This window comes from Necator americanus, chromosome II, assembly GCF_031761385.1.
Source record: "Necator americanus strain Aroian chromosome II, whole genome shotgun sequence".
Taxonomy (NCBI): Eukaryota; Metazoa; Nematoda; class Chromadorea; order Rhabditida; family Ancylostomatidae; genus Necator; species Necator americanus.
The window spans coordinates 35,907,683-35,921,584 of record NC_087372.1 but is presented as its reverse complement, the minus strand read 5'-3'; the positions used below and the strand labels follow the sequence as shown (position 1 = coordinate 35,921,584).

At 39.3% G+C, this 13,902-nt stretch overlaps 2 protein-coding genes across 4 annotated transcripts in view; one reads left to right on the top strand and one right to left on the bottom strand.

Annotated features, from left to right (window-relative positions):
* Window positions 1-5: 5 nt before the first annotated feature.
* RB195_020515 (uncharacterized protein) lies at window positions 6-251 on the top strand (the record flags this gene model as incomplete). Its single annotated transcript, XM_064188851.1, has 1 exon — window positions 6-251. The coding sequence occupies one exon, from the start codon at window positions 6-8 to the stop codon at window positions 249-251; it is 246 nt and encodes an 81-aa protein (XP_064044732.1).
* A 1,051-nt stretch (window positions 252-1,302) lies between these two features.
* Window positions 1,303-13,902, bottom strand: part of RB195_020514 (uncharacterized protein) — a gene marked incomplete at both ends in the record, with an annotated part of 29,963 nt that continues 17,363 nt past the window's right edge. The window contains 24 exons of one of the 3 annotated variants that reach the window (XM_064188850.1): window positions 1,303-1,415; window positions 1,776-1,884; window positions 2,179-2,282; window positions 2,897-2,949; window positions 4,511-4,639; window positions 5,122-5,193; window positions 5,252-5,341; window positions 5,398-5,664; window positions 5,977-6,141; window positions 6,215-6,409; window positions 7,038-7,186; window positions 7,606-7,776; window positions 8,259-8,425; window positions 8,938-9,102; window positions 9,164-9,368; window positions 9,436-9,561; window positions 10,785-10,905; window positions 11,010-11,169; window positions 11,647-11,723; window positions 12,221-12,315; window positions 12,443-12,580; window positions 12,731-12,811; window positions 12,978-13,058; window positions 13,122-13,206. In XM_064188850.1, coding sequence (XP_064044730.1) covers window positions 1,303-1,415; window positions 1,776-1,884; window positions 2,179-2,282; window positions 2,897-2,949; window positions 4,511-4,639; window positions 5,122-5,193; window positions 5,252-5,341; window positions 5,398-5,664; window positions 5,977-6,141; window positions 6,215-6,409; window positions 7,038-7,186; window positions 7,606-7,776; window positions 8,259-8,425; window positions 8,938-9,102; window positions 9,164-9,368; window positions 9,436-9,561; window positions 10,785-10,905; window positions 11,010-11,169; window positions 11,647-11,723; window positions 12,221-12,315; window positions 12,443-12,580; window positions 12,731-12,811; window positions 12,978-13,058; window positions 13,122-13,206 — 3,118 coding nt within the window. Of the gene's footprint in view, window positions 1,416-1,775; window positions 1,885-2,178; window positions 2,283-2,896; window positions 2,950-4,494; window positions 4,640-5,121; window positions 5,194-5,251; window positions 5,342-5,397; window positions 5,665-5,976; window positions 6,142-6,214; window positions 6,410-7,037; window positions 7,187-7,605; window positions 7,777-8,258; window positions 8,426-8,937; window positions 9,103-9,163; window positions 9,369-9,435; window positions 9,562-10,784; window positions 10,906-11,009; window positions 11,170-11,646; window positions 11,724-12,220; window positions 12,316-12,442; window positions 12,581-12,730; window positions 12,812-12,977; window positions 13,059-13,121; window positions 13,207-13,902 lie in introns of those variants that run through there. The other 2 variants (XM_064188848.1, XM_064188849.1) reach the window with 2 other exon arrangements.

Below are 13,902 nucleotides of genomic sequence, written 5' to 3'. Positions count from 1 at the left end.
ATCAGATGCGTGGAGAAAAGCACCGGAGAGTTAGCTGCGAGAAGACTGAAGCCTCCAAGATGCCGTTCAACCAGGAAGACCGACGCTACCATGGTATGGCAAGGACGATCGCCGACGTCAAGGACAATGTCAAGGATCGAGCACCAACTATTGTGCCGACGACGACGACTAGACCACTTCGACAACGCCGACTGCCTCGTCGATTGCAACCCGACCCAAAGATGAAGGCGTACTTGATGCGTTCATCTTAGGGGGGAGGTTGTGGAGCCGTAGAGGTGTTAACTGTGTTAGTTCATGTAGTCGTGTATATTGTGTTATTGCCGTTGTGTGTAATTTCCATGTGTTGGGAGGTTCTTATTCACCCATTCAATGTAGGCAGCAATGTTTGGCATAGTTGCCAGATTTTGGTCTAGTTTGTGAGCAAGTATGCTTATCTAATAAACCATCTTGACAACTCATGCAAGGACAAAACAGTATCGAAGGAGTGTTTGAAGCTGGAGTATGAATATTCTTCAAATGTAGATTTGATGCGAGTATAAAGAAACCTGTGGCACCTTTCACCCAAATTTATGACAAAAAGAAGAAGGCGTTGTTAGAAAAGTACCATTCTAATTCTGCAGAAAATGTCACTACTATTAATTTTCATTGGTCAGTGATGGCGAGCGAAGGGAACACAACAAAAAGTCTGGAGGCCGGCTTTAACCGGACGTTCAGACAAGTTCTCAAAAAAGTAGCAGTATCAAAAGAACATAGGTGTAAAATCAAGTTTAAATACTCTTCGAATGTAGTACTGATGTCTTTAGGAAGAAAACTATGGAATCTCTCATCAATGCTAAATCTTCCTAAAAAGAACGAAAAAAGTGTTGTTAAGGAAAAGACAAATTTAATTCTGTACCAAAAATTTGCATGAAGTGCCGCTACTCTTAATCTTTATTGATCAGTGAATGCAAGCGGAACGAGCATCGCAAGTAGTCTGAAGTCCTGCCCTAGCCGGACGTTCAAATTTTTGCTAGTTTACGTAATTACTGAATCAACAAACTCTGTTTAGTAGTTCAGACCTCAACAAACTTGCTTAGATAGCAATTAGAGCACTCTTTGGGATGACCGCAAGCCAACGCCCTTTTCCTCTTTGAAATTGCTAGTTGACAGTACTTTATGGTGAAAAGGTAAATGAAAACGATTAGGTTATGCATAAGAAACTCCGCTTTTTTTTTATTTTACTAAGGGTTTATGAATCACTGAGCTTTTCTATAAAGACACAGTGAATCCTGACGAGTTATAACGATGGGTAACGTCATATGTTTAGTGAAATCTTCTCATTTTCAGGCGAAGTTCGCTTAACACGTAGGCTCGGACGTTCGCGTCCGGTACTTTCTTCTCAAGCTCTTTTATTGTTTCTTCGATTCGTTGACCACCTCAAATAACATTTAATCATTTTCTCGCACATTCTTCTACTTAATTTTCTTTTCTTTTCCTATAGATAACAGGTCCTTCTAGTTGTCGTTCTTTTCACGAACCCACTGCGGCCAAAATTGCTTCATCGTTCCATCGATTCAAAAAGAGCAATTCAAAATCTAATCAAAAAGTTAGAAAAACTCCAAAATATTTCCACAGAGGCAAAGTTTGTAGTTGCCAACGCAACGAGAGATTTTTCTACAATCCTAACGCTTTTTTTAAATAAAGAAGGCAATAAACTCAAAGTAAAGTTCGTATGGAAGCAAGGATAACTGATAACGATAATCGTGGTAAAAGCCAGCAGTGGGAGGCAAACTCACTGTAATAGTCAATAAGATCATTCGCATACTCCAACCATACACAGTTCACACAACCTTGTCCACAACATGCTGCCACCATTGGTTCTACGGGAGGTCCTGTAGGACGTTTCTAAAGAAGAGAAAATCGCAATATAATCGCTGGAAAAATCAATATGTCGTTCCTAACCAATGAATCATCTGCAATGAATATTCGATTCTCGAACACTATGTTAAACCAAAAGCTAGTCAGGCAAATCGGAACAAAGCATATGATCAATTTTTGAGAATAATCAAATAGAGGATCGAAAAAAGTAAGTGAACCTTATTTAAATTTTTCCAATCTCTATGTATATATTTCGAGTTTTCCGAGTTTCAGGGAAAAGGAAGGGAGAAGGGAGCAATAAAAGAACGTTTCAAATATTACCTGTATCGTGTTCGAATATGCTTGTGTTGCAGAACATGACGTTTGTTTCAATATTCCAGTAGCACCGGCTACTCCCAGCCGAAGAACAGAACACATCATAGGACCTGACGCATAGTATAGCTCAGTGAGAAAAATGTGTCTAAAAATTATCTAAACAAAAACAAAGTCTTTATTTTGAACGTGAACTTTAGTCCCGTCTTTCGCTTTGCGCAAAATCGAGATACCCCCAGCATCAGCTTTTCAATTGAGCTTTCTATGATGCTGATCACACTTTCCCCCTGCTTGCGAAACGCCCAGGTTTCCAAAGCGTAGGTCACAACAGAAAGGAACGACAGTGCTGGATAGGTGACCGCGGGCCTGGATGTTCTTAGTCTTCTTCACTACATCCTCGATGTTCTTGCACGCTCCCTAGGCTGCTCGTTTGCTCCTACTCTGATCGGAGGTCGAGCCGTTCATCATATTAACTTCCCTACCCAGATATACACAGCTGGAGCACTAAGATATATTCTTTTAATTAAGTGTAAATGAGGCATTAGAAACCAATCCGTTCCTCATGAACATCGTCTTGTCCAGGTTCAGCTGAAGACCGATCTTTTTACACGTTCCATCAAATTACAACTACATGAGGAAGCGCTACTAAACGCACTTCAGTTTTAACTCTATCTAACCACTCAACTTATATTTAAAAAGAAGCTGTCTTCAGTTAACGATATCATACCTTGAAACTCCTTTCCGTGTATTCCCTTTTTCTGTGAACCTCCCGATTTTTCTCTGCAACAAATCGTTGTCAATATCTCGGTTTGAAGAGACGCTAGTAGTTAAAATTAGTGGATACTCACCTAAGACTACAATTTTTTTTCTAATTTCCAGTATAGTAAAGCATCTTTTCTAGTTAACGATGCTACCAATGGAAAGAACAATCAAAATTTCATAGCGTTATAACGCTCGAGAAAAAAAAACAAACAAACACACGAACCAGTAATACAGGAATTTTTTTATTAATTAGTAAATCGAAACAATAAAACACAATTAGAACAACACTTTACAATTATATGGAAGGTACTTTATTACGTCACAGAGAATTTAGGCATCGTTTGTAGTGTAGTAGTCGCGGATAGCCGGATATACACGAACATTCTCATTCTTCATAGGAAAAAAGGCACCCGCCAATTCACCTATTCAACAAAAAACAAACAAACAAACAAACATTCAAACAAGTACAATAGTACATGTGAGGACGAGTTCTCGTGTCGTTTCTATTATTCGATACGAATAGGGTGGAAATTCGTTGATCTTGTGTGACAGTGACAATGTAGAGTGGGGAGTGGGGAAAGAAATATAAGAAGTAGCGAAAGATCAAGAAAAAGGCGGCAGACATCACGAGAGAAATTTAAAAACGCAGCGCACAGGCTGAATCTCATAGGTAGGTAGGTGAACACGACTTACTCTTGCAGCATTGTCCCAAAAAAACAGACACTACAAAAACGATCAATATTGGAGTCTTTGAATGGCTGCAGGTGTGTACCAAGACATCTACCAATGCGGATTCAGCGCTTTTCAGCGAACTTGTCACGAAAAATGTTACATTTTCGATACGGAATGACTCATTAATGGAATAAAATATTCGATTCTCATCTCTAATCCGGAAATTAGGTACAGCATTTGGACGAGGACTAATCGGCCACACGATAACCTACTCTACTCACTGTGTTTATTCGATTATTATGCGAAATTATTATTTAATTATCTGAAACCACTCCCGAAAAGTGAACCAGGCGAGAAAAATACAGAAAAATGATCCTTTTCATAAAAACATCTTCAAAAAAAAAGGCGGAATACCGACCGCAACAATGGAAAATGAATTTGATTAATGAAGAATTTTTGTGGACAGTTAACCACGAAAAAAAGTGCCGACTGGTCAAGTTGGTCCAAGCAATGCTGTAACCTAAAACTCACGGACCATTCTAATAAAATTGTGAAAATTTGGGTTCAAGGGGGTTCAACCGAAACCCAATAAGGGTACATGGTCTGTACACAACTCCGAAGGTAAGAAGCCAACTTCCCTCAAATCCGAATATAAGGACCGTAGTAACTAAGAGTACAGGGGCGAAATATGAATAAAGACTAGCTTCATGGAATACGTGAATATATAACATGTGTACTATCTCGACAAGTGTTTTACATATATATGCTCATATGACCCTCTTATGAATCGATCAATCGATAATCGATATTGATAAAGCTACTAGTGTACTGTCTATGATGTTCAACGAGACCACGAAGAAGAAAAAAAAAACAGATATTGTTCCTAATATCCTAGTCAAATTGGGACGCTTTTAACGCTGCTGCTGCCAGTTCTTCCAATGGTGGTGACGAGTTCTCACGATCGCGTAATTTGTGCAGCTCACTTTGTGCTCGTACGGAATGTCGAGCGGATGCGACCACATCTGGTTGATCAGTCCTATAATGAGATGAAATTTGTGTGTAAGTAGTTGTAGACATCTCTCACTGCCTCAGTTTCACCTGATAGGTGCGATCGCGAGATAGTCTGAGGAAAAAGGGCATGGGCATGTCAGTTTGCCTTTGGTTGACTGCGATTTCTTAACTGAGTTCTTCTCAAATAAATCGTAAAATAAAAAGAACTCGACCTTCCCAAAGCGAAGAATGAACCAAGAACAAGCTTATATTGCATTTGCGCCCCTTTTCCCGTACCATGCTTGCCATAAACCAGGTTAGAAAGCGTGCTAATGGACACAGATCGAACAAAAACATTCATCGACAACATGTGTTCGACTGCAATTTCCCGCGTTGACAGCTTCACATCAAGAAAATCGTGAGAAAAAAGTGAGAAATGGCAGTGAACACATGTTCGATCGTCGAACAGTTAATTTTTTTTTTTAGAAAAAAAGAACGTGAAAGCGTGAGAACATAATGATAACCCACTTCATCAACGCTGGCTCACTGCCTCGTTCACCAATTCCCGATCGGACATCATTTAAGCACCTGTCCAGTTGTCTTAAAACATATAATATAATAAATTACAAACAATATAAACACTATAAATGATCCCCACCTAGGCGCCTCGCTACCTCCTCGTGCATCAAGCACCGTACCATCACTGTGTTGGCCCACTCGTCGTGGAAATCCCGATAATCCCTCAGACCTTGAAGACTAACATTTTTCAACACAATCCTATCCTTAAAATATATAAGAACTCACATCGGGTACACCCTCGATGTGTCCTCTCTTCCACTATTCAGTTCTTTTCGGAAATGATGAAGTTGGTCCCGTAACGAGGTCATCGTAGGCAATCGTACGCCAGTAACTGTATTGTTACTTCCATGTACCGTACTTGTCGAAGTGTTCACTGTTTGCGATTGAACGCTGGACGTGGATTGTTGAGATGAGTAGGATGCATACGAATGACCTGTTGAGGAATGGGAACCATGTGAGGACGGTCGTTCTTGTTCCCAAATCGGGGTTTGCCTGAAAAAAGTGGGATTCAGCTAGAGACATTGGCCAACCGCCTACGAATTTCGCTTAAAAATTAAGTGTAAGTGTCATTCCAGCAAAATACTTCGCTCACACTTCAAATCCTAGACTTTTCTGAGATCAAGAACTCCTTCGGTGTCATTTTATTTCATGTACGATCTCAACGGGAAAAAATTCAAGGGGGACCGTAAAGGTGAGTGCATAATGAACAATACACTGTTCAGTACATTACAATACATAGAATCAATACGATACAAAAAATCTAGTCAGATCCTTATCCAGAGGTCATAAAATTTGCAAACTTACCTAGAGTTTAATTTAGGCGCAGTTGCCGCTCGTTCTCTCGCAGCAAACTTCGCCGCAGCTTCATTTGCGATCAAATGTGGCATTTCAGTTCTCAGCGCTGGCGAAACATCTTCGGACATTCGCCTCAAGTACGCCTCCAGATTCAGATTCGATCGATTTGATGACCTAAATCACAGGAATCACTCAGTGGTGGACCAAGAGTCTAGAAGTAGATGGTAAATAATTCGGCGAATTCTACCTTGAGGACACACTTGGCGGTTGGCTCATTGTTTCTTCAGGTGTCGGTGCTCTTTGGATCGTTGATGAGGTAGTGTCTTTCACTATATCCGTGGATGTTGACATATCGTAAGTGGATTCGACGAGTGCAGAGTCGGCTGACATTCCACCGCCTATACCATTTCGGAGACAATCCTCATCGTCAGAGATGCCATCACTGAATGGAAAGGTTTGGTTGCGAGTTCTGAAGCAAGCGGAGCTGAGGGGTCAAGTCTCGCTTTCTTCTGTGTTTCCGCCAATACGGCAGCGACAATCAACTAAACTTCACTTTTTTACCTTTTTTTGGGATAATATTACTTTAAAAAAACCAGAAAAGAAATTTTTACAAATTTTCTATATTTAGCTATTTCACATCAGCACAAACAACTATTTCCCTCCGTTTGCTTTCAAAGATCCCACGATATGCAAAAAAAGACTACTGCAACTATTTTCAATTATAATTTTTTTTTCATGCTTAAAAACCTCGAAACATTTTCAGGCTTTCAATAAAGACGAGGTTGTCGAAACATCAGGCAACAAATAGGCACAAATAACACAGTTTTGCCAAAGCCTTGTTGGCAAAAAAAACAAATTTATTTCACTAATGTACTTTGTGTTTCCGTGGCTTACGAACCAAACGAGTATGTAAAATTTGCAGCGAGGCGTTCATAAGTTTGATCTGCAAAAAAAAAACTCCAATACAGAATAGCACGCTAGGTAGAAAGATTCTGTAAAAAAAGATCTCAACTCTCTATTTACAAGAATAATTACATTACTTTGAAAATTACACAAAATGCATCACTTACACATCGTCCATGTAACCCATGTGATCCACATCGTCTGCTACAGCCGCATATTTATCATACGCCGGACCAGGAAGATCATGTGGGAACACATCATTGACGTTCAAAATCAGATTCCTCACTAGTTCGTTTACAAAATTGTGATAGAAAACCTGGAACGACCTTATCTCCATTTTTGGTTAAGATTTTTCGTGGAGCAGAATACTAATCCAATACTAGGGGTGTTAGGAAACACTTGATGGCACAACTCTTATGGTTTCATTTCGAATAGTACAATTTTCACAAAAGTAATGTCTCACAATTCTTGGAGTCAAATTTTTGTGTTAATTTCCATGAACTAAAAAGCCCTTACATACAACTATGGTACGTATATCGAGAAGAGAAGGAAACTGAACACTACTTCGTGAGCGTAATCTAGTCCAGACCCGCTATATTAGCTTTGACATGTAATTGAAGGAGTAAAAAAAGCGTGCATAAAGAAATTTTCGTCAGAATTTTTTTTAAAATTTAAAAACAATTCTTAAGTCCGCTATATTTCAAAAAAAAATAACCGCAAAACCATTCCACAAACCTGATCTTTGCCTTCCGGAATCGGTAATAATGTTGGGCCAAAACATATAGCCATATTATGCGGTTCCATCATATTTTCGTCAGCGAATTCACATAGATGTGATAGGAAAGCAAAGAGGAAACGTAGCAAAAGAATATGCGAAACTGGTAACTTCTCAATCAATTCTCGAGCCTGGAACATTAGAAATTTCCTGATGCAATAGAAGAAAATCCAGAAAAAGAAAATTTTAATGCATACTCACGCAGTTATTATCTACTGCGAAATTCAATAAAATTCTCGGGTACACTATATTAATAACTCTGGAATGTTTGCTAGAATTTTTATTACTCCTATAACATATAATGTACATTCCAAACTTCGTGACTAGACGATGCAGTAAAAGAGCTGTCATTTTCATGACTTTGAAATGAACAAAGAAAAAAGAAGCAAAAAAAACAAATATGCAGGAAAACAAATAGGGGACAAACCTGTTTCAAGCGCAACCATATTATCCAATTACATAAATTTCAAAAAGAAAACCTTTGAAGATATTTTTATAGTTGTACCTACACTTCTCCTTTGTAAAATAACATTTTGCAAACAACAACAATAACAGATTGTTTCAATCACTAGAATTAGCTATTTCCATGATTATATCGGAACAACGAACGTACCTTTCTCACAAATTCCTGTGTAGAATCTGCTTTAGCACAATCTGTGAATTGATCGAAAAGAAATATTGGGAACAACGGTTCGCGTAGCTCTCTTAGGTACAACTTTAGTACTCCAGCTACTGAGTTCGACTCACTACCATCTGTTAGATCAGCGAATGCATCATCTCCTGAATTAAAATACTGTAGTTAAAACGAAAGATGAAAGAAAACAAAGTGCAAAACATTGTACAAACCATAAGAAAAAACTTTCATATTTGATATTTAAAGAAGAATAGCAAGTATAAAAATCATGAAGAGGACATCTTGCTGATTTATGTGATGGATGCCACTAATATCTGTAGCCTGCCTTCACTTTAATAACTCCTCCGTCTTAATACCTGACTTTCTGAGTTTTTGATGTCTTTGAATGGTAAATCATCTTTGTGGTGTAATGGAACACAGGAAAGAAAAGAAACAAAACTAATTCCTGTCCATTGTATTCTGTTTGCTGCTTTTTCACTATGTATCTTCTGTATTTAGTTGCATTCCCCGCCCCCGGCGAACATTGAGCGTGATAAATAAATAAATATTAAATTGGCGTGTCAGAGTTCATCGCCAAAAGAAAGAAAAACATTAAGAAAAAATTTGCACAAAGCAAAAAAAGAAAAAAGTAGGAGTCAAAGTTGCGGCGCGCACTTACCCCTCTCATACGCCTCCTTGAACCTATTGATTTCCGATTGTGAGCCGCTAACTCGGAATAGGCCTTGATTCCTCAAAGAGTATCTGGACAAGTATCCGATTGCCGATACGACAACCAACGGAATAGGTTCACCGGTTGCCTCCACATATTCATCAAGGCTTCCTCCTATAATCGATCTTGCTTTGAAAACGCAGAACTCCAGCATTTTCTGCAAAATGTGACCAACCGAACAATTTTGGACGCGGTTTCGAATCATCCGTGCCGGCGACGCCTATTCTTTTCGGTCGTCGCCGAGTTCTTTCCTCCGTTCCCATTATCAGGCTGTTATTTGCTGAAGCTCCTGAAGCTCTCGACAATGCTTCAGTGATCGCTTTACTTCTTGCTTCCAATCGTTCAATAAGATTACCATTTAGTAAGAAATATTCAAATTTCTGCAAAGCGATATTTTATTGTTAAAAGGTGAAAAGAATCTTAAAATGGTGGTGAAAAAAAAGAAACCTTGAGGTAATACTGATAAGTAACCACAATATCCTGACGCCATTTGCCTGGCTCTTCCTTCTCTCTGAAGTCGCTATTATACATTTGGAGAAGTTGGCGGTCGGACGCTTCCAGGCTTTTCCAGACCTGAATGGGATGATAACAGCGTGTATGTAGATTTTTTCACATCAACTAAAACAGTGCTATGAGAACAGAATTGAGACTTTTCGAGTATCCAGAATACCTAATACAAATATGATTCAAGCTGAGATCAAAAGAACAGTGGAGACAGAAAAGGAGACATCGCTATCCCATTCTTTTGTTGCTAATTCATCATTTACGAAGTAAAAATTACGAATCAATAAATAACGTTGCAAAGCGTACTGCTTTTACCTATAACAAATTTTATGATAAAAAAATGGCTGTGAAAAACAGAGAAATGCGAAGGTCCCGTAATTCACATCGATTCAGAGAAAGGTATATAATCTCACTCCAGGTGGTACGGATTTCACGTGGAGTGTTCGTATACGACTTAGTAGATTATGGGGAGGGTGGTGATTCCGTCCATTTCTTCCTAATTGCCGTAAAAAATCGGCCCGGAAGATACAGCTTTAGGCGTTTTGGCGCACTATTTTCTACAAGGTGTTCGACTGGAGCGCGCCAGCCTTGTGCGGCGCTGCATCTTCAGTGCCGTTTCTTACGGCAATTGGCAAGAAATGAGCGGAATCACCCCCCCCCTCTCCATAGTCTCCCATCCCGAATACGAATACTCCACCTGAAGTCTGCACCACCTCAGATTCGTGGGGTGATGCGTTTAATACATACACCGTAGGCTACCCCAGGGTAGAAGTGTTCGAGCTAGCAAGGCCCATGTCTACAGTAATCCATAAAGGATAGAGGATAAAGGACAAAGGATAAAGTGTCTGGCGTTAATCAATCCGCTTGGGATGCGCCCCCACGTTCACTTCAATTCAGAATCGTTTGAGGTTTAAGAACGTGTAACTGGCCTATATAATGACTTGCGGTGGCTAGCCGATAGGTCAAGTCAGTGTTTTTATCCTCCCAGACAAGTCTGGCACCTACTTATCCGGAGGGATGAAAGGCTTCATGAGGACTAGGACGGACTCGAACTTCCTATTGATCGTGCAGGCACCGGAACTTCTAACCGCTACCCTACACCCGCCTATACAGTAATTCATACAGTCGAGTATTTCTATGACAAGGACGGAAGAAAATCTTCTGCGTCACAACAGACGCTGTTTACCCATACAGATAGTTCTCGTCACTTAATCAGTTACAGAAATAGCTGGACCGCACCCTCTCATATCATCCATCAGCTTTTCATCGCCGCAATTTAGATGAAACCCTACCTCATCGCTCTCAAATCGCAATCCCTCGAGACGTTTCTCGATCTGTTTCTGTCGTTGCGCTAATTCACCAGCAATCCCTTTTTCAGCAGATACGGTACATATGCAGTCACCCAGTTGCGGCCTGCAAAACGTCGAAAAACGTGCACCCTGTCACAATCTGCTCGTCAACTGTCATCCATCAATCCTTAAAATTGATCCGTACCGAATGAAATTCGTTCCAATTACCTGAATTCGAATTGTTTCGGTAACATGAATGTAGCATGATGAGCTTCGAAAAAGCGTTGTTTGTCCGCTTTCGCATCGATTGCCGATCTTAGTGTTCCAAGCTCAGCCAAACTGTCCATTTCTCGTTGTGTAAGGCGTTTTCGAACTTCAACTACTTGTCCTGAAAAAGATAGGAGGAGAATGTACAAGACTAATACTGCGTTTGCCTTGCATATCGAAGCATTCATGCGGAAAAATCGAGGAGATCGAGCAGCGTGAACGGCGAAGATTTTTACGTTGGCTTAAATTTCGTATACAGATATCCAGTTGCTGGATAGTAGGCTTGCACTCTTTTGAGTTTTTGTGGTCGCTTAAAGATGAATCGGTTATGAAATCTGAGATTTTCCCTTGATGACTGCATTATGAAGCTAATTTCGGCGCTGCAGAATGCACTTTACCTCAGCAGAGCTTTTATTATCGAAAAAAGAATTCGATGGCAATAAACAAACAAAGGAAATCGAATCGAATACAAAAAAAAATGTTATTATGGAGCGGTACACTACACATATAATCACCAAAGCGCAAATAAAAGAATATGAAAAAGGTTTGGAGATGGAGAGGATAAAAAATAAGAGAGAGTCCTGCTTGAAACACTTACCTAATAGTGCTCTCGTCCAATAATCCATGCCTAGATCTGTGCAGTCAATAAGATAACTGAGATCTTCAGCGAAGAACCTGAAAATATATACTATTAGTGGAAAACTCCTTGCCTAACCACCCCCACAAATATAACACGCCGATTTGAATTGTGACAGGAAGTTTGCAATTTGTGTTGATAAAGACAAGACGGTTCCCGATTACAGGGACAGGGTAAATTTCAAAAATTTTGAGCAAATCACTTATGTCTCCGATTTCTCAGGCTCCACAAAAGAAGATAAAGTTAGTAGTTATGGTAAGTTAGTAGTTATGGTAACAGCTCCAAGTAATGCATTTTAGAATGGAACCAGTTTAAAGAAACCGTCAAATACTTAGTAACTAATCATTTTTCTCGTCAACATTTTGTGTGAATCAAATTTGCGGGCTAAAGAACATGAAAAAAAAAGAATCCAACGAAGGGAAAAGTAAGATTGATTGGGATTAAAATGGAAACGATTGAATGGCATTTTAACATAACATACAGCAAGTAGTTAGGGATAAAGACCACTTAAAAGAACAGGATAAAATCTGACTACCTGTGAAGTGCTGCATTTGCTGCTCGTACACACATGAGATACTCGTTTCTCGCTTTTGTACATTTCGAATGCACCGCTTCATATTTATCTTCTCTCTGAAAATGAAAATTACGGTATTGAATAACCGATGTAGTATTGAAATCGAACAATGTGTCTAGAACAGGAAGCATGAACTTTTTTTTTTATTAAAAAAAAAGGAAAATCTAAAAAAACCATGCTAACCTTTTTCAAGTATTTGCATAAATTACGATATTTCCGAGTTCCTTCTGCCTTTCCCGGATTCGCTTCTTCGTATCGTCGTTTCTCCTCTTCAGCTATTCTTAGTTTCCTTTCCACGGCAGCCATTTCGGAATAGCAGAGCTAGAGAGTTCATAGTGAAAAAAAACAAAGGAATAAAAAGAACCATCTAATTTAAAAAATCAGCAAAAAGTGGAATATTTCTTCAGGAAAACAAAGGAAATACCAATAGCGGAAACAATACATAGAAAAAAAAACACCCGAAACCCATACCTGGTAAGTCTTCATTGCCGTGTGCAATTCTGTAAGAACCCGATTAATTTCGCTGTGGGAAAGTGCACCAATTTCCCGGCACTAAAAAGATTTTTTTTTTTCAATAAAATGTATTTCTGAAACTCCAAAAAAATCTCTCCTCAAATTTTTACTTTGAAATTAAGAAAGAAAATAATGAACTGGTCAAAATCATGCACCTTAAGATCATTAAATACTCCGATCGACATTAATAAGTGATCAAACTTACCCTTTTGCTGATCTTGCCCAAATCCTCACATCTTGAGCTTATACTCGCTGTGATATGTTTACTGTACAATTCGGCGAGTGCCTAAATGCGGTTGTTACGATCTACTAAGGACGAATAGAATTTTCCAAGAATCCACAATTTTACCTGTCTTTGTTGAGCCTCGCTTTTAGTATCGTCGACCAGTTGTTGCCAAGCAGAGCATGCTGCATGTTGCGTCCAACTATCACGTCTGAAATAAACAGCAGAGGATGAGTGACAAAACCTATCAATCGAGAACTCGTCCAGCAGTGATCACAACAGAAACAAGGAACTAGAATCCAATATCCTGTCTGAAGCTGCTAACTCCGCTTTTCCATCAACCAACAAAACGATAAATTAAATCAGTCCTCACTAAATCGATGAAGAAATGAAGCTTGATACTCGTCCCTGTTAGGATAAAAGATTAAGTATCTGGAGGTAATCAATCCATGTGGGATGCGCCACCACAATCACTTCAATTCAGAATCGTTTGAGGTTTACGAACGCGTGTCCAGCCTATACAACGACTCGCGGGGCAAAACGATGTGTCAAGTCAGTGTTCTTATCCTCCCGTACCACTAAAGTACCAATATATCGACTCCGGAAGGATGAAAGGCTTGGTTGGCCCTGGGACAGTTTCGAACCATCGCTTGATCGCGCAGACACAGCGGAACCTCTTACCGACTGCGCTAAATCTGTCCCACTGATAGGAAATTTCAGAAAAATAAAAATGTAATGTAACTAAGGAATGCCGGTAATGATGTACAAATAATAGGCCAAAAAAATAATGGCCACAACAACCAATAGTTTCCACAATAAAAAAAATCAATTAAAAAATACTTGATTTTCTTGTCCTTTGCTAGTGGCTTTTGTGGAACTACACTGCTAATTTTCTAATTTACTAATT